A 21,064-nucleotide genomic window follows, 5' to 3' on the forward strand; every position below is an offset into this window, starting at 1 on the left:
AGTATTTGAGACTACCATATTGAATCTTGAAAATTCCATTTTTTCTTTTTGCAAAATATAAAAATTATCAATATGATGGATAGCACTTGACACGATCTTTCAAGTTCCAAGGTTCTGACATAGAAAATTGTAATTAAACATTGAACTCGGAGCCGGAACCTTGGGGGTAGCTTACTACTAGTATATTTAGGAACATTTCTAAAGGTTGAACCTTCAAGTTGGAAATGGGGGTGTTTCCTATGGAAGACTCGGACAGCGCAACTGACTTAGAGCCATATCCTCAGTAATTTGTGACCGGCTCAGAGGCTATCCCATACTACCATTGATCTTCTGAACATCCTCAGTCCCTATGCTGGTCACCCATCCATCCTTTCGATGGTGATATATTTCCGCTGCTAGCTTTGTGCATTTAATTCGGTGTTCGTCGTCAAGTGTCCCAGACTTCACCGCGACCATCTGCATGTCACTTTTCGATTGCGACGTAAACGGTGTACCACAATCGGGACAAAATTCTCGCAAGACCTGCCCTTCTTTGTTACCGATATCCAGATACAATTTAGGTAACCCTTTTGTGTACTGAAAATCAGAGGATGGGACGATGATATTCGTGGAAAACCCCGCGCCAGTGTAGCGTTTGCAATTTGTACAGTGGCAGATAATCAGCTGTGAATGATGTTAGTGGGTAACCTTGGTTTCCCGAAGAATAACAGATTTGAGCAATACATACATCAGGATATGACTCAGGGGTATGCAAGACAACGCGATATGTGATATTCTTGCAGAGGCAAGCGCCAGACAAATAAGTCGGAGGCATTGGGGGTCTTGAGTATTGTGGGACACTCTGATGTCCACTGAATGTTGCGGAGTGATCCAGAGTTCATGAAGTACTTGAGGGACGACTGTGGTTGGAAGGCAGAGGAGATTGTCCACGTAGCCGTTATTTAAATGCACAACATGACGTGACTCGGGATTATTTGGTCCCACTCACTTGAAGACTATAACTATTAATAGTACTTCAATAGTGAAACTATTTATAGATTCCTTAACTATATACACAATTCCACAAAAAAGAAAATGCAAAAACATACAACAGCATAAGTATGACTGTGGTCATCTAGCGCCCACGATTTGGTGGTGGGCGACTCGCCGCTCAATTCAGCCCACTTCAGGGCAATCCGGGTAGATATTCACCCACCTGAATCTTCAGCCCATGCACCAAAAAGTAAATCTTGGCACTTGCAACTTTCCGCTCTGTGATTTCCCTGGGATTTTTCTTTTCTCATCCTCTTCCACTAGCTCTCCTATCCCTCTAAGGTTCTCAAAGCAAGATATGTGCTAAGCGTGCTGAGTATTACCCAACCCTAAAGTATCTTAACCATGTTGTGGACTTTGCAGAGCACAAGAATAATGAAATCCAACGGAAGGTTCTCCCGCAAATTAAGTCTTGATATAGGGAGACATTGCTCCTTTTCGATACATAATTAGCAATACCGTCTCCCTTTCTAACACCAACTAAACTAAATTTCTTAGATTTCTCAATTTACATCCACAGGCTCTTAACGCTCCAAATATGCAAACATATCCCGCCTTTATAGAGTAGATCCGGAAGGGTAAACATAGACGGATTGATGAAAAGTCTACTGTAGAAACAATGCTTAGATTTTTTTTTAAGAAAGTCCAGATGTCGCTACCAGTCAGACGCGAGAAAGGAAGATTGAACTCCCATTATTCACTGCGAATAAGGATAGATAAGATTTATATAACCATTATACTCTTAAGAGCGTAAGCTTATACTTAATAGTTTTAAGTTTGTTCTTACAGAGCTTAGGATAAAAGTTCCTCTTTTAGATAAGTCAAAATATAAAGATAGGGCTATGTCTCTAAATGATTTGGCTGTCTTGATAACTTAGTTCCAAGTTTATTAGAGTGCTGATAATATACCAGCAGGGTAGAGGTAGAGTAATAATCGTAAGTAGTATAATAGAGAGAAATAGTGCTATATTATTATGCTATATTGGTGAATGATAAGAATGGGGATGAATAAATATACTTAGAAGAGTTAGCAAAGAGAGATTTCTGCCATTAATAAGAGACCACTAGCACTTGGGGCAACAGATTCTTAGTTGATTAGGCAATAGCAAAGCGGGCGGGCTAAACCAAAGCCCCTAGAGGCGAACTCAAAATTACCCAATTAGGATAGTAAACCCCGCACCTAGTAAAGGTTGCTCGAAATTTATTTACTTGATCATAGATGTAAGCTAAAATTTCTTGCTTGATAAGGCTCTTGATTGTATGGAGCATAAAGAAGATCCAGAATCTTCGTGATATTTTGACTTAACAATGTAATTAAGAACAATTCTAGTGACCTAATCGTTGAATTTTAGGATCTGGTTTACCTCAAACATATTCTTTATAGGCTTTTCAGTGAGATAGAAATGTACAAAAAATCACTCTAGGGAAGGATTGCTTAAAATTATGTGCTTTCTACCCTAAATATAACGGGATAGTGGCAAAGGTTTGCGCAATGGTATTGAGATTGGCTCGATAACATAACAAAGGATGGAATTAACGGATATTATGATAGGAAAACGACCCCCGCTTTGAATAGAGACTGATTCTTGGATAATCAGTAGAGATTTCCCTTATGTGGGCTCACCAGGGATCTGTGCTGGAATTTCCTGGGACCCTGCGAATCCATGTCCTGCAGATTTCTTATTAGGTATGTTAGAAATCTTGTAACTGCTCCTATAGATCATTGATCAGGGCTTCTCCCTCTTCCCCCATTTCTCCTTGGATAACTCTTAATGGAAACTTTCAAGGAGATGCTTGGGCCAGAGCATCCTGACACTTTAAAAAACATGGCCAATCCGGCATCAACCTACCGGAGTCAGCAACGATGGGAGGAAGCTGAAGATCTTCAGGTGCAGGTTATGGAAACTCGCAAGGAGGTGCTTGGACCAGAGCATCTCTCCACTCTGATCAGCATGGGCAATCTGGCATCAATCTACTGGAATCAGGGAAGATTGAAGGAAGCTGAAGAGCTTGAGGTGCAGGTAATGGAAACTCGCAAGGAGATTCTTGGGCCAGAGCATCCCGACACTCTGACCAGCATGAATAACCTGGCCTTCACCTTGAGATCCTTAGGCAAAAATGAAGCGGCCGTAAAAATGATGGCTCAATGTGCTGAATCTCATAACCAGCAATTAGGCCCAAGCCATCCATCCACATTATCATCCATGTCCACTTGGAAACAGTGGCATAGTACAGATGAAACCTCACCCTTCAAGCCTGCTGTGCCGCACGTTGAAACGTTATTAGAGGATGAGACCCATACAACGTCCACGGAAGCTACAACTAGAGCTTCTTCTATGGGCAGTCTGTCTAAGCGACAGATTTTTATTACCTTGTTGATGCTAGCCCTGAGCCTTATCTATGTATTGAACGGGGGGTGAGAAGACATTCTTAGATGACGAAATTAAATAATGACACATGACACCGCACGAATTACAGAAGACGAAATTTTCACTTCTCTTTTCACTTGAGGTTTGAGAAATGCTTATTTAATTTACCCATAATTGTTTCCAAGGACTTGACAACATCTGGATCCTTTTTCCTCTTTCTTTTTTCTCAGTCAGAAAGTTCTAGAATATATGCTTCGGCGTTCAGAAGGGATGTATCTTGGTTTCTGTTTCATACATCACGCCAAGAATGACTGCCCAGATGGTTACAGGAGTTGTAGTTGCACTAACTGTAATCAGTATAGTACATTCAAGTTTCACTATAGGGTTCGGAAGACCATTTGTGTGTGGTTAATATGGAAGCCAATTTCGAATCTTGCTGTACTTTGTTCCACCTCTCTTATTTTCTAATCTCTTTGCAGAAGAAGGGCTTTGGATATCTGATGTTTATATACGATTTTTTCTGTTACTGAGAAATTTTCAATGATTTCAAGATGATTCATAACCGTTGCTACCTTAGTTACCTCTTATTCCTTATCTAATTCGTACCATGCTATAGGACAAACGCCTGAATTGATGAATACGTCACGTTATCGTGGGATTACTCCCTGTCACACTTAGCTGTCTCGGAAATTATTTTTTTTCTCCAAATTTACATCCAACTCGGCTTGGCTTCACCCTGAGGCTACCGAAACAATCGAGGAGTATATTTAAGTAGTCACAGTTGTAGAAGGGAAAAAAAGCATCCTGCAAGATCCTCTAGACCCGCTTCAGCCCTTTGTTTTAATCCAACTGATTGCAATTCAATGAATTAAGTGTAGCTATAATACCCATACAGATAGAAGACATCATATCATCGCTGAGGCGGAGGAAAGTACTGTACAGACGACAATGGAATATCTATTTTCCGTCATTCTTCCTGACCAAGTCTAGTGGATCTTGGCATTAGGGTTACAGAAAGTATGAAAGAGTATAGTGGTGACACCGATTTTCGGAAGTACTGTACAGAGACAAGCGCCGGTCAAATAAGTCTGAGCCATAGATGATCTTAAGTATCAAAGGATGTTCCGTCCGGTTGTTGGGAGTCTCCCAAATCTCTTGAAGAGATTATAATGGTTGTAATGGATTGGAAAAAGAAAGACCACTGGTAGCGGTTATTTAATAGATATTTTTTGGCCCACTAAGACAGTACTAGCTCAATATTGAAACTATTTATAGATTATTAAACTATATATAGTATTACTGGGATACCACCAAGATTAGGAGTGACTCTACATGCTTCTTCTAAGTGGGACTGAAGAATGACTACGGGTGCGTTTGTATATCTGGGATATAATGGTCGCTCTTGATCCGAGGGATAAAGGGAGGGGAAGGTGCCAACATCAGTGGTCCCATCTGTAGATAGATAGTTCGGACCACCATGTTGTTGATATCCAGCTCTCAGTTCGTAGTTTCCTTCCTTCCCTCACGCTTCACCAGATATAGTTCCTTGCCTTCCTAGTTTGCGCCCTTTCTAGTAGAAGCGAAACACAATTGTAGTGAACGGCCATATAAATCATAGCTACTGTAGGAGTTCTAAAACCCAAATCAAACAATACAGCGACGAACACTAACCTCAAATTAACCCCTCGAGGCCTGGCAAATTTATAGTCAGGGGTCTTTATTATGATGGTGTTCACGGTATTTTAGAAGCTACTCATCAGGGGGTACATCAGGAGACTGTGTAGGTGGGGACGCTTCCTATTATGTACTAGTGCAAGAAAGGCGGGACGTCGAGATAGAAAGAGATTGGATCACCATAATCTGGACTATGTGTTATCTTTATATGCACCGGTAGTCTTTGAAATATCCGTCAGCTTCTAAGAGTACCGGCCTTCGATAGAAAACGGTAACCAATTAAAATAAGAGAGGATAACAGAAGCTATAGAAATAAAAAAGTATCTTTGCCTACCAGGGTTAATGCTTTATGGCAGATGCAGCCCTATTGGACGTCAAAAGAGTGTAAGCGAAGGCTACGTGAGGCGGGAAGATCAAGATGTAAGGAAGTTGATTTGGGGGAGGGGGTGAGGGATGTTGCCAGACTGCCCACATGGTCTCTCTTCATGAAAGATTCTATTAAATTCCAAGGCAAAATACGGTATTAAAACAATGGCCCATCCATCGTTACCAGGGAATACAATACGTTCTGACAGGGATTACTGGGGAATGGCTACTAGCGTGTTTCAAGCTGGGGTTCGGGAATGGAAGTCTAAGAGTGTGGAGGTAAATCTGATTTCGAATACTACTGTATTGAAATATGTCTATGCCATCTCAATTTTTAAACAGCATCCCTCAAGATCTCAAGCCGGAACATGATTCTCCCATAGGCCTCAGCTACCAGGTAATACTCTATGCTCATTAGGAAGGTATCAATGCTAACTTTTGGCCAAGGGCGCAAAACCCAAACTCATAAGTGAGGGAGATTCTCATCCATCGATCGCGAGCCTAGTACATCAGCAGCAACGTTCCAGGTACCATGAATACCAGCTTGAGCGCACGATGTTCATTGATTCTGCGGAGTACCGAAAGCTATGCGCTCATTGTTACCAGCTAGAGAGACTTGTTTGTGAGAAGCACTATCAAAGCGCATATCTTCAGTATCTCTTAGCCTATACGTAAGATATGTTCCGCTCTCTCACTCGAGACCTTACTTGTAAAAGATCTAAAGTACATAGGCTTGAAATATGTCTTAATGAGCTCAGTCTATTAATTGATTCTTAGGCTCAGATATTAAACACGGGAGTTCACATAATGGATGGTCTCTACGCCAATTATACAATAGAGGGGCTCCTTCTGGAAATCCAGCGTCAGCGTAGCCTCATAACTACACTACAGTCTATCCTTCGATCGGGTAAAGAAATGGTTCAAGAATTAAGAATGGCATTAGATGAAGTTTCGCTGAAAATAGCGAGATAGTCAGACATTGCGGATCAATGGATTGCACGGGCAAAGACCTTGTCCATTCAAAACCAAATAATATAGTGCCGTTCGCAATTCTCTCTTTGTCACAAATAGGAAGCCGCTCTTTCAAACATTAATCCGTCAAAATCCTCAATTTAGTACAGAAAGTCCCCTCATAGAGCTACCATCTTAGATAGATTTTAGTCATATAATAAGGATTTGAAACAGCTTTCCTTTATTTCCAATATGGACAGCAATGGCCGTTGGCACAGTATCAGTATACTTTGTAAATGGTTTTGTCAGTCAATTACCTCCTTCAGAAGTATACAGCAGAGTACAAGACAAAATGTACTCTCTCCTCTATGCTCGATTCGTTTTGCATAGATTATAAACCGACCTTAGCAAGAGAAAATGTGTGGACACTGGAATCTGTCAACAAGCAAATAAAGCTTTGAGGTGTGGGGAATCGTGATCTAGGTAATGTTGATTGGTTAGAATACAGCCGAGCTCCCCCCCCCCCCCCCCCAAAAAAATTAAAAAAAAGATAAAGTTTATGAACTTATATTCAAGTTCGGCGCAGTCACTGCGCACCAAGATACACAGGGTACCCCTCCTGGATCGCAAAGCTAGTGTCTTCCCCTCAAAGGATCTAAAATCGCCCGTATTGGCTTATGGGCCGAGGCGCCGCAATTTGAGCTGTTCAGTTGCAATCGTACTTAGAATTTATAAACTCTCAGGCGAGGACGGAGCCATTCACTGAATAGAGTCAATTCACGACTCGACCGCTGACAACACTGCGGATACCCAACCGCATCAAACATCGGAGCATCCAAAGCATAATCAGTGAAATGCATTGTTGCAATTGATTGAAACTTCGGAAGAGCTCCAACGCAAGGCGCTAAGTCTATATCACTCACAGTAGCGACCGTGCACAAGAAACTTTCAAGAGCTCTCGTCCAGAGAAAAATGAGTGAGTGGGACTCATAAGTTCTTTCAGCTCTTAAGGACTTCTAATTTCTCGCTCTCTTGAATTAGTTGCTCATTCGCCATGACTTCTTTCCAGACAGTGTAACAGAATAATTACGCGTCGAGAGAGTCCAAAAGAGACAATATCACATGACCGAAAGCGATATACGTCTACCCCTGGCGGTTTAAACTTAATCAATTTGAGTTGTGGAGCCATTCTCAAAGAACTTAAACGCGCTATTGGTTGAATGGGCAGCTATTATTTGTCACTCTTCTAAAGCACCCCGGGATTTATGACATCAGTCGAGATGAGAGCGCAAGAATCCTTTTCATTCTTGATTTGGATCTCCTTTTGTCTTGCTTGGGAGATGTTCTGGCCAGGGTCAACTTATGAATCAACAATGGGCGGCGGCAATGGATCTGGCAATTGATCGACAGTATATGGAATTCAGCTTGTCCAGTGATTCGGAAAAAACGGAATGTGGGTCCAGCCCAGAGTTCCCGCTCAACATCTTTTGAAATTTGAAATTATTCTCTCGTGTTTTTTTCCCTCGCCCTTTGATATCCACTCCTGGAATCTGGAAAATGATATACATAGCATGATCGGCAACGGGATCAAAAAACATATCGCAAAGTCTTGACCACTTAGCCAAGCGACCCAGAAAGGGCCCGTGGTCAACGGCGACTTCTTCCAGGTTCCGGCTTTCCATGATCAGGTTGTAGGCAGCTACGACACGGTTTTTGGCACGCAGCCCACAATTGTCCATGGAAAACAACAGGTCACCCAATATATCGCCTAATGTCAATCTATCTTAGCTTGGTAGATATGTAACCTTCGCTTGCTTTCAAATCTCATTCTCGCCTTTCTAAATGTCGTCGGTAAACAAGATGGCACTTCGGCAAGCAACGCCAGTCGTAATGGCACTGGAGTACGTCAGAATGAATGCTATAGAAATTCTTTTGGCTTACGCTTACAGTACATACATACTAGTTCTCTGTCAAAATACTATCCTATATCAGAGACAACACCTCGGCTTCGTGCCGTAAAAGCAAAAGACGTCACTCAGATAGATTCATCCAACACTATAACAACAAATAACATGATTCTTACTCCTATATTAAAACCAACCTACCTTGATTTGTTATCATAACCAATCCACTTTAGGCTACCCAACACCTATCAACCAAAGGATTGCAAAAGACAAGCAAAACAGGAATGCCAAGAGCTAGGATATCATAGCCGCTTTTTAGCATCGTATTTGTCAAGGAAGACAAAGGAAACACTATATTGAGATCATGCAGATCTATTGCCGTATTGTCTACGGGATTGGGCACCAAGTCCGGCCGCACATAGAGGGGGATTCCTCTAGGGCCCGACTTACACTCCTCGAGTGTTAGTCGCTGTATCTAAGTGAACCAGCCCCTCGTACTCTCCCCTTAGTATATCTCGCCTAGCCCACAGGTGTCACCCTAATCTGACAAGTTCATTACACTTATAATATATCAGGGCCAATAATGAAAATATAAATTTCAATAGAACTGCTTATAATACCTAGTTTAATATAGTGTTTTTATAATTCTAGAGTATAGCAGGTGCTAGCTCTTTATGGCAAATAATTTTCTTCTTGTTCCCATTTGTTCTAATAGTCAAGGATAAACCTACGTGATATAGCATAAGCGTTTCCCTCGACAAGCTTTTTCTAGATATTTTCTAGGAGTATCATCTTGTAGCTAGGAGACAAAGATAAATTAAAAATAGTAGGCCTTAATGTGCACCCCTATGCCGTTATTTATCTAAAATATAAGTACTACGGTGGGTCCTCTCACCCCATTCTCACCCCGTTCTTACCTCTCTTACCCCCAGTCTCCAAAATTCTCACCCGTATCACCCCTACTCACCCTAACACAAAACACGGTACTGTTTTAAAGCCGAGGGCTTCTTGAGAATTAACTGCATGTGAAAAGATGATGGATATAACTTCCAAGGTTTGCGTCAAGAAACAACCTTACTTAGGTACCTGACATACGAACAGATATAAAGAAAAGATGTCAATAAAACGTGGTCAACATACGGAAACGAGGCTATGGAAGAAAGCAAAGGACAAAGCAAAAAAAATCTTGGAAGTAACATTTTGCACATTGGCATGCGCATGTGTGAATACATACCATTTGAATATTCCAACTTCAAGTTGAAGCTTTCCAGTGTTATGCCTGGGCCGAGGGTAAGAACTCTGTGCCAGTATGTCTATAGACTTGAACTGGTGCATGATAAATTCCAAGGTTCAACATGGATTGAGCTTGAATTTCAAGCGGGTACTTATATGTATTTCCGTGGTCTATGACTAGTATCCTCGATTTTCGTGGCAGTCCCGTACCTCAGACGAAGAGTAATAAGCAGCATGACGACATGATATCAACCTTCAAACTGACACCACTGGTAGTTGAAAATTAAATTCCAGGATTTTTGTCTCAATTTACTCGCAAGACTTCCATTCCTGTACCCATTTCTGGATCCAACCCTCCTTAACGGCGTCAACGTCGCGTAACTTCTCACAGGAGCGAGCAGTGGCCTGAGTATCCAGTATATTTGCGGGCGCTTTGGTTTGAATCGCCTCGAAAAAGTCCAGCAGTTTCAGCGCTGGATTTTTTTGGAGATTCTCTTGTATCTCTGTTTCATCAAGCACTTGATCGGTACTATCCTGTCGCACTTGACGTGCCCACTCCTGCAGAGGAATGGTCTTCAGGGATTTCCCGAATGTCTTTTCAACGGCATTGACTATAAATCGGTTGACTCGGTCCCAGGGTTCGGGATTCACATTGAGCAGATGGTAAACGTTAAGAGCAGGCTCTGAGTCATCCCTGAGTCCCAGGTCGACGATGATTTCAGCGAGTCGATCAATTGGCAGCCAGTCAATTCGGTCCATACTGCCCAGAGTATCTGGAAGAGCTCCAAGATATATCGAGCTCATAACCATAGTTGGGAACCACTCAGACTTACTCCACAGCCCAGGAGTTTGAATCGAACCGGCCACCTGGCCAACACGGGCGAAGGAACAGGGGATGCCCTGCTGTGCTGCGTGCCTCAGTAGATGCTCCGCGATATACTTACTATTCGCGTAGCCGTTCGGGCCGGGGTGGCTCATCGTAACAAGTGTTTCCGGAGTAACTCCGAAAGAGCTGGAAGTGTCACCCATAACGGAGCTCATGGAAGAGACAAAGAAAAATTGGGGCGATCCGTATTTGGACTGGCTGATGAAGTTGATCAGGTTAACTACGCCGACCAACTGAGGCTTGAAAAATGCCAGCGGAAGGTTAAAGTTGACAGTCCAGGCATTGTGAATAACATGCGTTGCTTGCTGCAGCTCCTCAAGTTGGTCGGATTGTAGCCCAAATTCCGGCTGGCTGAGGTCTGCTTTCCAGAATGTGACTGGAACACGCGCTTCATCTGCGATGGTGAGCCCATACGCAGCTCCACGCTCACGCTGACGACCCTGGGCATCATCACCTCGATCAAGACAGTATACCCGCCCAACCTTGGAATCTTTCAAAAGAGCATCCAGGATGTAACTGCCAAGTTGGCCCGTTGATCCAGTCAATACAACTGTGTGGGTAGAAGCGGAGTTGGCTAGAGAGACTTGCGCCTGAGGCTTCTCTCTGATTTTCTCGATAAGCTCCTGCAATAAATTCTCTCTCTCTTGTACCTCATCCTTCTTTCGGGAAGTTGTAGATTCATCATTCTCTTGCTGAAGTGATTGTAAAGCTGTGGTCAGTCCTGCCACGGTGGGACTGAGATAAATGGTGTTCGGTGCGAGAGATGAGAGATTAAGGCCATTCTTCAATACACGAGTGGCAGTAATCGCCTGCAGAGAGTCCAGTCCAAGCGTGAACCAATTGTCCTCATCTGAGAAGTCCGGATTCCATTTTGCGATACTTAGGATGACGGCTCTGACATACTCGGTAACCTTCTTGGTATCATGAGCAGCGCCAGGGGCGGCAATCTGAGTTACCGATACGTCAAAGTAGGCAAGCTTCTCTGCATCTCTGTAGAGGTTATCAATTTCTTTCTTGTAGTTACTCAATGCCTGTGCACGCTGTAAGGTTCCTTTGCTTGCCCGAGGCAAGGGCTCGCCGGATGTGAAGAGAATGTGAGACTTCGCAATGCGAGCATGGGCCGGAGCCGTCTGATTTGCCTGCTCAATGCTGGGCCATAATTTTTCAATCATCGCAGCACGGTCGCTGATGCTCAAAGAACCTTGACCGTTGTTGGTCTCCACAAGGAGAGCGGCCTGCAGACGTTGGGCACCGATCACAACGCAACCAGTCACCTCTGAATTTGCGGCAACTATAGCTTGTTCCATTGAAACCGGGTTTGTCTTCTCTCCATTGAGAAAAACAATAATATCATCTCCACGGGCAGTTGGGCGCCATAGATTCGGCTTTGCCGGATCGGGATGGCGGACCATCAAATCATTCAGAGAATATTCTTGCAGATCAGGGAAAAGGACGAATGGACATTGATTGGATTCCCTGGTGGGACTTCGCACCATTATTGTCTCATAATCCTCCCCTGATACATGGCGAAGTTCAACCCCAACTTCTGGGTGGAATTCGAGATAACGCCAGTCTACCAGGGGATCGCGGTTTGGCCCGTAAACCGAATTCAGAAGACCAACCTCGGTGGATCCGAATCGGTTCATCAGGGGCAATTTAGCTGCGACCTTATCTCCAATTGGCTGTGGTAAATCACCTCCAGCATAGTAGATATACTCTAGATTGGTACTGCAGTAATCAAGAAGCTCGGGACTCTGAGATAATTCCAGTACAATCGATGGTACAACGAATGCACTATCAAACTGCGTCTGCTTCCTGGCTGCCACCAGTGCATCGGCCGTTGGTAGACCGACGGCAGTAGGCATAATAGCAGTCTGGTTTCCTTGAGGTGAGATCATGATCATGGTTGCCATGCCAGCGGCCTATAAAGGTAGTTAGTTCGAGTTATTTTAACGAAATCGAAGCAACTAAATATTGATATAGTAGCTGATACAGAGAAGACTTACATGGAATGGGGGTAATGTGACGAACACACGTTTACCAGCATTGTACTGGTCTTGACTCTTGTAGCCCTCAGGACATTCCAGGAGCTGCATCCTTGTATGTCTGAGTGCACTTTCGAGAGTCCAGGTGATCGGTTTAGGAATACCCGTAGAGCCCGATGTGTGCACAATGAGAAGTGGATCAGTGACGGCGTCGGGATATTTTTTAGAATATGGAAAGTCGGGATAGTCGTTTGTCAGAAGTGTGTCCAAGCTTGGCATATCCAAACATTTCACTGACTGCCCTTCTAAGGCCTTCAAAATCGCCGCTCTGAAAGGAGGATGCGGCATAGGCGTCAGTAGTGTAGTGCAATCGAGCTTCTGTAGCAGAGACTGGTTCGCAGCAACACTGTTACGTGGTGACGGCAAGAAAGCCTAGTACTCTCGTAAGCCACACTGAGACCAATCTGTTTCCCACGGGGAAAAAAGATATCTTACACAATAACCGGCCTTGACAGCACCTAGAACCAAAGCTGGGTATCGCAGGTCATTCCCGCCAGTGTAGGCGAGAACCCCCTTGCCGTCTCCAGGTCCCAACTGCTCCGTGAGCCAATGTGCGATGCCGTTAATTGCATTTGCAAAGTTCTTATATGTAATCTTTCTATAACCTTTATCATAGCTCGTAGGATTGACCGGGTATTCGGCGTAAATCGCATCAGGCTTGATGAGGGCATAACGATCAATCAGGTTTGGGAGAAGCTGATTCCGGGGGTCCAGATCAGGGATAGCCATTCTCAATACTCAATAACACCTGTGGGACTCAGGAAGGAATAAGTTGAAGTCAAGTGTGCACCTGATAATAGCGGTTTCATCTTGAGTGCCAGACTGGGGATCGACGTATTTATAACTCGGTGTAATATCAGTTCACCCCATTGCACTACGTAAGGCTTCAAGCTGCAGTGCTGAATTTTGCAAAACTCCTCACGAGGTCCGCGGAGTGGCGGATTTTGTGGGGGAACAAATGAATTCCAATCAAGGGCGGGGGTTAGGGGGTGAAAAGCTTGGAAAGTAGTGCTAATTCCCGCTAAGGAGCTGTTGCATAAGTGGGTCTGATACGACTAGAGTGGAGTGAATCCGAGTGATAGGCTGATCTATAGCGGGGGCGTTGTGGAGTGCGAGGTTCAAATTTGGGGGCCATGTATGTTCATAGGCCCAAATCAACTTGTCTAAATGGATGGAGCCTTTGCATTGCAGATGAGTGCTTTGAGAGCTTTTCTCCTAAAACAAACACCGGCATATCTCCATATTAAGACCAACAGAAGATCGGGGCCAAAGTCTTCGTTGGCGGAGCGCAGTAAGAGGGTAGCTTCTAAGGTCTACCTTTCTTTCTTTTATCCATAGAAACTCCTAGGTAACATCGAACCTAGTAGACACAGATATTTGAAAAGGGGAAGATACGTCTCCCACAAGAAGATCTGGATGGATTCTACTCAATCATGAACTCCTTATAAGGGTCCGGTATGCGCTATAATCAAAAGAACAACCTCCATCTGCATGCTCTGCAGTTTCCAATAATTCTGTCACTGGACTCGCTGTATCCCACCGGGAAACCCACATGGAAGAAGCTCGCTCGCTGAGGTAGCCGGCAATATCGAACCCTTGAGATGCCATGTAATCAAGCACTTCCCGACACCAAGCGTGTTTTGCGCGATTTCCGGTTTCAAAGTAGATGAAAGAAGCTACGCACAGACCAAACATCGAATATCTGGCGCATGCCATTTTTGCACTCCCTCGAAAGCAATATGGCAATGCGCGACATACTCTGTCTGCGTATGCTTCTGGATTTTCGAATTCCATATCCTCAAATGATGATTCGAGGAAAGGTTCCGCCGGAGAACCTGTTTGTAAATGGACCAACGAGTGTGATTGAGAAATCAACGGCTGGAGGATGGCTAGATGAGCCCAGATCATGATGAAAAGCATTGCATTGTCCAGTGATGAGAAGCGGTATGCAGGGCCAAATAACGAATCTGACAAAGGAATACAGGTATCGCCGACAAAGTGTGACCGATTCTCTGACATGTCCTGACCAAGTGACCCCTGTGTGGATAATTGTATCAATTTCTCATGTGTCTCCTGGCATTTTATTAGTAGATCTTGGCAGGCTACTAGATCATGAGGATTGACTAAATCGAGTGCAGATTTCAGATACTTGAGGTATACTGCAGTCTGGAGGATCTCGAGCAATGGATCACCATTTGTAGGTTCCATGAGATAGTTGTATTCTGATTCTGAGAGATTCGCCTCGGTCGATGCCAGAACCTGAATACGACAAATTGAACTTTCTTAGTCACTCAAAGTGTGGAACAATGAAGAAAATGCGCTCGGGCTTGATACATACTATTTTTGCCTTTTGTTCCACCCGAAAAATGATGTCTATGATAGGATCCCTTTTCGCGTTCGCCCTGTAATGTCTTAAAAGGACATTCATCCCTGCCACATGATTACCCCAAGGGCTCATACCATCGGGGCGTATACCACCTAAAATGACTCAAGTCAGTTCAGGTTCAAGGATCCAAAAGATATATCACAGGCCTCGTACATTAAGCTCCTGAAATATATACGTTATATAGAAGAGCTCATCGGTGTAGGTGCCCCGTTGAAGCATATTCGACATTTGTCGTAACGCAGTGTTATGCAAGATGAGGCCATGATTGAATATCTCAGTTTTCTGGGTGGCCCTGCCCACAAAAAGGCAAGATATGGCAGACAGAGCTATCTCGGTCATCTGGCTTTTGTAGGGTAGACTTTGAATGCTGCAAAGTACGAGATTATCGAAGCACACAGTTGAAAAGAGTGTATCAGTGGGAATATAACGCTCTATAAAACATCCGAAAACTTGCCCTCGCGTGGCTTGTCCCGGGTGGACTAGAGCAGGTATTCTCGAGCACCAGGTCAGAGCTGTAGAACTTATCGGAATGGTAGGATTCTTTTGCTTCATGTCTTTTGCTTCCTGTATGGAGGGAGCCCCAACAAAATTCCGGTGTTCCTCCCATCCTTGGCATTTCAGACCTCGTTTTATACATCGTCCACATTCGGGTCTTTCCTCATCGCACTGTTTTGGATGTTTAGATTTACTCCGCCCGTGGAGATGTCGGGTAAGATGGACTTACTCTGATTTTCCGCCTCCTGCAGTCAATACACCCCTTGGACTGCCACGGCTTCCCGCCCATATTTTGATAATAAACTGTTAGTTGGCTTTTTTCTCGTTCTTCCTTTTCGAAAGAGTGGGAAAGATCGTTAGGAGGTGAGTGGGGCCCGGGGGTTGGGAATGAGCAACGTCGATCCTGCTGAAACGACAGGCGGTGGCGACCGACCAAAGGAGTGGAGTGGGCCATTTTGGCCCCCAAATCCGCTGTAGCAGCTCCAAGCAGTCGAAATGTCGGGATACTTTCATCGTTTCAGGCATTCAATTTTCATTTTAACAGAATAGTCCAAACAGCCACCATTCACTACATGATCACTGACCCCAGAGACCATAGATTTACCAATAGACTAGATTCTTCTTTTGTTTATTCCATCTAAACTTGAATACATTCCTCTTGACTTACCAGTAGCTATCTCAGGCTCCCACTTTAAATATATCTCACTTTGGCTATCTCTCACTTTACCTATCTCTTCCTTTAGCTATCTCCGAGTCTCACTTTGGATATCTGTAGAGCTGGCAGCTGCCTATATCCAACATTTGAACTATTGACATAGCAGCTAGCCGTCCAAGGTTTTCTTCTAGGTAATCATATAGGTGACCCAGTAGGTAACCCCATAGGTACTTACATACAAAGAGGTGTAGGTAATCATTCACCTGTAGATCAATACCACTGACTGAGTCCTGTACTTAAGTATGTGAGTACCTATCCCTGCCAGAGATGATATGAACACCTCCGTGCCAGTGGACCTAGCCAAGCACTTGGGTGCTGAAAACATGCATTTCCCAATTTCGATGTTCAAGTTATCAATAGTGCCACACGAAGCGTGGCGTGAGGACTTATCGCTAACTTGGAATCTACCTAGAGTGTGCTGACTTGTTCCAGCTGAAGATCCTCATCCATGTGTAACTAAGTATACTTCTACCGATGAATGTCAGACACCTGACTGGAGCCACCAATACTAGTGTTCTGTGCCACGTCCAAAACTCTGGTCGTCAATTATTTTTGCTGAGTGGAGGTCATCAATACTTGTCAATTTACATATACCCCGCATCTGAAATACATGGCATGAGTAAAACCGATTAGATGGTCCAAATTTCATTTACTGAATCATTTAGCTTGAACTTCAGGTTTTCAAGGAGGTTTCCAAAAGAGCAGAGCCTCCATCTGTGATTATTTTGATATCCTAGCAGTTGCGTACAGGCTCGGACTCGGAGATATCAACACTAAAAATAACTTGAAGGGCAAACCGTAAGATGGTGGACCTCTGCTTACTCGAGGGAAACTAGCAATTTGCAGAACTCGAAAGCGCTATAAATCCCCACATTGTATGACATTTACTCGAGGATACTTATGCCAAGAGCTCAAAAAATAGGCGTCCAATATGGCTGTCCTAGGTAGAAAGATGTAGGCTGAAACATTGAAGGTAATTTCAAGCTATCCACTAATTCCGCATCACTTGCTGGATGAGGACTTCAAATGAGATGTCTCCAGTTATTTGATCGTTCAATTTTCTTTCCTCTCTATTACTAGTACCTTGTTCTCAAATTCGAGATCCACACAGTAAGTGCTTGCCATTTGATTTCAGAATTAAAATTTAATAGGGGATATTGATGAACAGAATATCTTATCAATAATAAAGCTTGAGACTTGAACCTTATCAATTGATTTTGATGAGAATTTTTGAGTACACGGCACCGTAACTCACACATGCGACGATAGAGCACCACAAGGTCAAGCACATGCAGTTTACAAGCCTGAGAATTCCAGTTCAAATGTTCTAGATGATAGCAGTAGAATGGGCATCATGGATGACACATGCACATGTGTGCATGGTGTATCTTGATTGATAGAGCTGATGACATCAAACCTTGAAATCTAGGCCCTGGTTGGGAGAACATGGATTTGAAGTATTCAATTCTTCTTTTCACGAACTCTCTTTAAATTGCCAATGTTGAATCGTGTCACATTTGCATTATATAAAGTTTTCGGTTTTGCCATCCATGAGGATATTAATTGCCCAGGTAAGTAACATTGATAATTCAACAGTCCGATTTGAAGTTTACCCCACTGCTATCGGAAACGTGTTCAAGTTTCACATTTACATAAACAGGCTCCCAACCACCTGACCTCGGGACACAGACCGAAGAATGATTGAGAATACCAGTTGACCTACTCATTTATGATCCTGGGTAATGGCTCGTGTAGACCTCATGAAGCCATGGAGGCCCACACTCATTGGTGTCGGGGCAACTCTCACGTTTATCGCCACCATTGTCTTGGTGTTACGCGTCTATACATATTACTTTATAGTCCATCATAAAGGCGGCGACGGTCTTGTGTGGGGGATCATTGCATGGGTATGTTTTTTCATCGGCATCTCGCTCCGAGTCAGGCTACTACCATTTTACATATATCTATGTCAACATATTTTCTTTTACTAATATTTGGATTCACAAAAAGAAGATGCTTGGAGTTTTGACTACAGTACTATACTTCCTGCATAATCCTCTCTCGCAGGATATGACTCGATGGGTCTTTCAATGTCTTATCTTCGTTCCTAATCAACTATCTATCACGTTTACGAAACTTTGGATGGTATCCTATATTCTTTAGATCCAAGGTCAGTTGAACAGATTGGGTAAATGGGTTCTTCTCACAACAATCGCTATACTAGTAAATCACTTCCGGGGCGCTTTCCCCATCCTTCTCCCCCAGGTACCCTTTTATCTTGTCTTCTCAGACAGCTTCAATGTTGAATACTAGTGCTAATTATAAACTACAACGGGTAGTTCGTCTGCGTTATCGTTACAATCCCAATTCTATATGTGGAGCAGGCTTATACTGAGTCTCAAAAAAGTCATTACCGCCCTCATAGGCCATACAACAGTGAGGCTATCCTTCAATGGTTGTATTGGACAGGAGGTTGGCAAATCCATGCATATACTATTTCCACACTTCAATAGTCAACTTAGCTTCCAAATCCAGGCCTATACGCATTCACGGACCTCCTCCTTGCTATGTATCCGGTGTTCATGACATGGAATCTACGAATTGGGATGAGACTGAAGATAATAATATGTCTCTTGATGGGTCTAGGTGCCATAGGCACTGCCCAATATGCTTGTATCAGTTTTCATTACCGATCTAGTACGTAAGTTCTCGCAAAAAATACTACTTGAAGTACTCGAGGAAATTTTCTGAAGATGAGGATAGGGTACTATGGAGTGCCCCTTATTCTGGACATTACGGAGATGTGGTTGGTATTGATTGCGGCTAGTGTTGCTCCACTTTGGCCCCTGCTAACTTCGAGTGGGCGGGAATGGTACGCCAAATTTCGCGGAGACAGGAGATCTGTGGATCCTGATTCGAGTGAAAGCTAGTAGGTCAACATTTGAATGCTCTCGAAACCCGGCTGGAATTGCCGGGTATCTAACAGATTGTTGCTGTATTCAACACCCGATGGATCAATAGTCAGACTCAAGAAGTTCAAGTTTAAATCTCGCACCTCACTAAATATGTACATATATTGATGAACCTTGGATGATTTACGACAATCTTATGGCCTGTCCCAGGTCTCATCCTCAAATTTTCTATAATTAATCCATAATATTTGAAATTTTATAACTTGAATGTAGTATATGTTGATCTCAGTGCTTATATCTTCCTACTCCTGTGGTAGTCTCATCTTAAGAAAGATAAGAATCATATGTCGTGGAACAAAAGTTATCATCAATTCTCTTGCACTTATTAGATATGCCGCAAAGGCCTCTGCATTGCATGGGAGCATGGGAAACCCCAAGATTGAAAGGGCAAAAACCATACCAAGGCTCAAAAATCCGATACCAGTACTCCGAGTCTCAGCTTGAAAACAACCACGAGTCATGGAAATTTATAAAGTAGTAGCTTGAACCATTCAGTCCGCTGGTGGTGATAATAAAAGCCATAGAGGAATATGAATAATATACTTTTCCATCATATTCCCAAAGATATTCATCATGATGGTAATCGATATGAGGTGAGAACCTTGGAAGTCCGGGTTCAGCGGCGGGGCTTTGAATAGCAGGAGAAGAAGGATTAATCTTCATTCAAACATAAGGTTACATAGCTCACTCCAATCTCACATGTGCAGGGCTCAGACCTGATTCATGTAAAACCAGATCTCTGCAATTTTTGCTTTCGCCAGGAAATCTCACATTTAAAACTCCCAACAAGGTCGAGTTGGTTATGTTTGGTTATGTCTAGAGAGTATTGATCTCCAAGTTAGCTGATGATGATTAAGACAAGAAACCCGTTGAGAATGAACTGCACGGGGGTCGCTTACCACATCAGGCTATAGCTGGATTAGCATCAAATGATAACCTATTATAATGCGAGTTATCCCTCTCACTTACCTCCTTTCAAGTTGTGTACAATGTAAGCCTCATCTGTAATGTGTGTATTATCTAGGTGTTTCAGACCCGGAAACGAGAACTCACTGGAAAAGCTGCCTTGAAGTTGAAGAGTCATCAGCCAATTATCATTTATTTGAAGCCTTGGGGGAACAAGAACTTACTGGGCCAAATATGAACGGCTTGCGGTTGAAGAGTTGTCAGCCATTTGCTACTTATTTCAAGCATTGTCGTCCCCATTTCCCCATACGGGCAGCCTTGGGATGTATTAGTAGCATCGGTACTTACTACTCACGTTCTCTGTAAAAATCAAGCTCATTGGCCATTATTACGCCTTGAATCAATCATTATGTCAAGCTGGTTACTACCTGAGGTGATGGAGTTGCACTTATCTATGAAGAGATAATATAAATCCATTAGCGCTGATGTTCATATTGAGATTCCCTATCCTGATAAATCAACTGGTATGTTTCATAAGAATTGACATTGTAAGCTTGTGATTATACCTCAAGTTAATTGCATCCTTCAAATCTGAAAATTGAAGGTTTGATGCTTGTTTTCGGGTATGATTGCGGTTCAACGACCACTGGTACGGGGGGAGGGCATGTATAGAGAGATTTCAGGTTGACTCACCGTCAAGCTCTAAACAGCAGTCATCAATTAGTCCCCTCAGGCTATCCTATAACCGCATACTTGTAATCTTACCTTGGAAGATGTTAAAGCATAAGAATAGGTAGTGGTAGGCTAGATAAAAAATTGAGTACCGAATCAGTCTGTAATACATAACTTGAAGAATAGGTATCGCCAGGATTTCTTCCTGGATGCACCATATAATAGTTGAAACCGAAACTTTGAATCGAAGGTACTGGAATATATATGGATATCCAGATGAAAAATTAGGGGGGCCTACCTTGGAGGATTTGGAAGGATAAGCACTACAGGCAAGCGGAGTCGTTGAGGGATAGAGACTGGCAACCTAAGTAGAGAATTAAGCAATTATTATTTTGCATATCTCACGCATCTATGCTCACGTCCACCTTCTAGCTTAAGCAAAGAAGGGTACTGGAAAA

The 21,064-nt window shown here is 43.2% G+C and overlaps 3 protein-coding genes across 3 annotated transcripts; 1 reads left to right on the forward strand and 2 right to left on the reverse strand.

Moving 5' to 3' along the window:
• Nucleotides 1-306: 306 nt before the first annotated feature.
• Nucleotides 307-814, reverse strand: N7483_007668 (GFA family protein; the record flags this gene model as incomplete). Its single annotated transcript, XM_057091105.1, has 2 exons — nt 307-663; nt 728-814. 2 exons carry the CDS (start codon nt 812-814, stop codon nt 307-309), a joined length of 444 nt encoding a protein of 147 aa, XP_056945846.1.
• Nucleotides 815-2,804: 1,990 nt separating this feature from the next.
• N7483_007669 (uncharacterized protein) lies at nt 2,805-3,452 on the forward strand (the record flags this gene model as incomplete). The annotated part of the gene is made up of 1 exon (XM_057091106.1): nt 2,805-3,452. One exon carries the CDS (start codon nt 2,805-2,807, stop codon nt 3,450-3,452), a length of 648 nt encoding a protein of 215 aa, XP_056945847.1.
• Nucleotides 3,453-9,838: 6,386 nt separating this feature from the next.
• N7483_007670 (NRPS-like enzyme) lies at nt 9,839-13,189 on the reverse strand (the record flags this gene model as incomplete). The annotated part of the gene is made up of 3 exons (XM_057091107.1): nt 9,839-12,337; nt 12,422-12,832; nt 12,896-13,189. The coding sequence occupies 3 exons, from the start codon at nt 13,187-13,189 to the stop codon at nt 9,839-9,841; spliced, it is 3,204 nt and encodes a 1,067-aa protein (XP_056945848.1).
• Nucleotides 13,190-21,064: the final 7,875 nt, after the last annotated feature.

Source organism: Penicillium malachiteum (genome assembly GCF_028827825.1).
Source record: "Penicillium malachiteum strain IBT 17515 chromosome Unknown utg000003l:1.0-4950554.0:1.0-4952489.0, whole genome shotgun sequence".
NCBI lineage: Eukaryota > Fungi > Ascomycota > Eurotiomycetes > Eurotiales > Aspergillaceae > Penicillium > Penicillium malachiteum.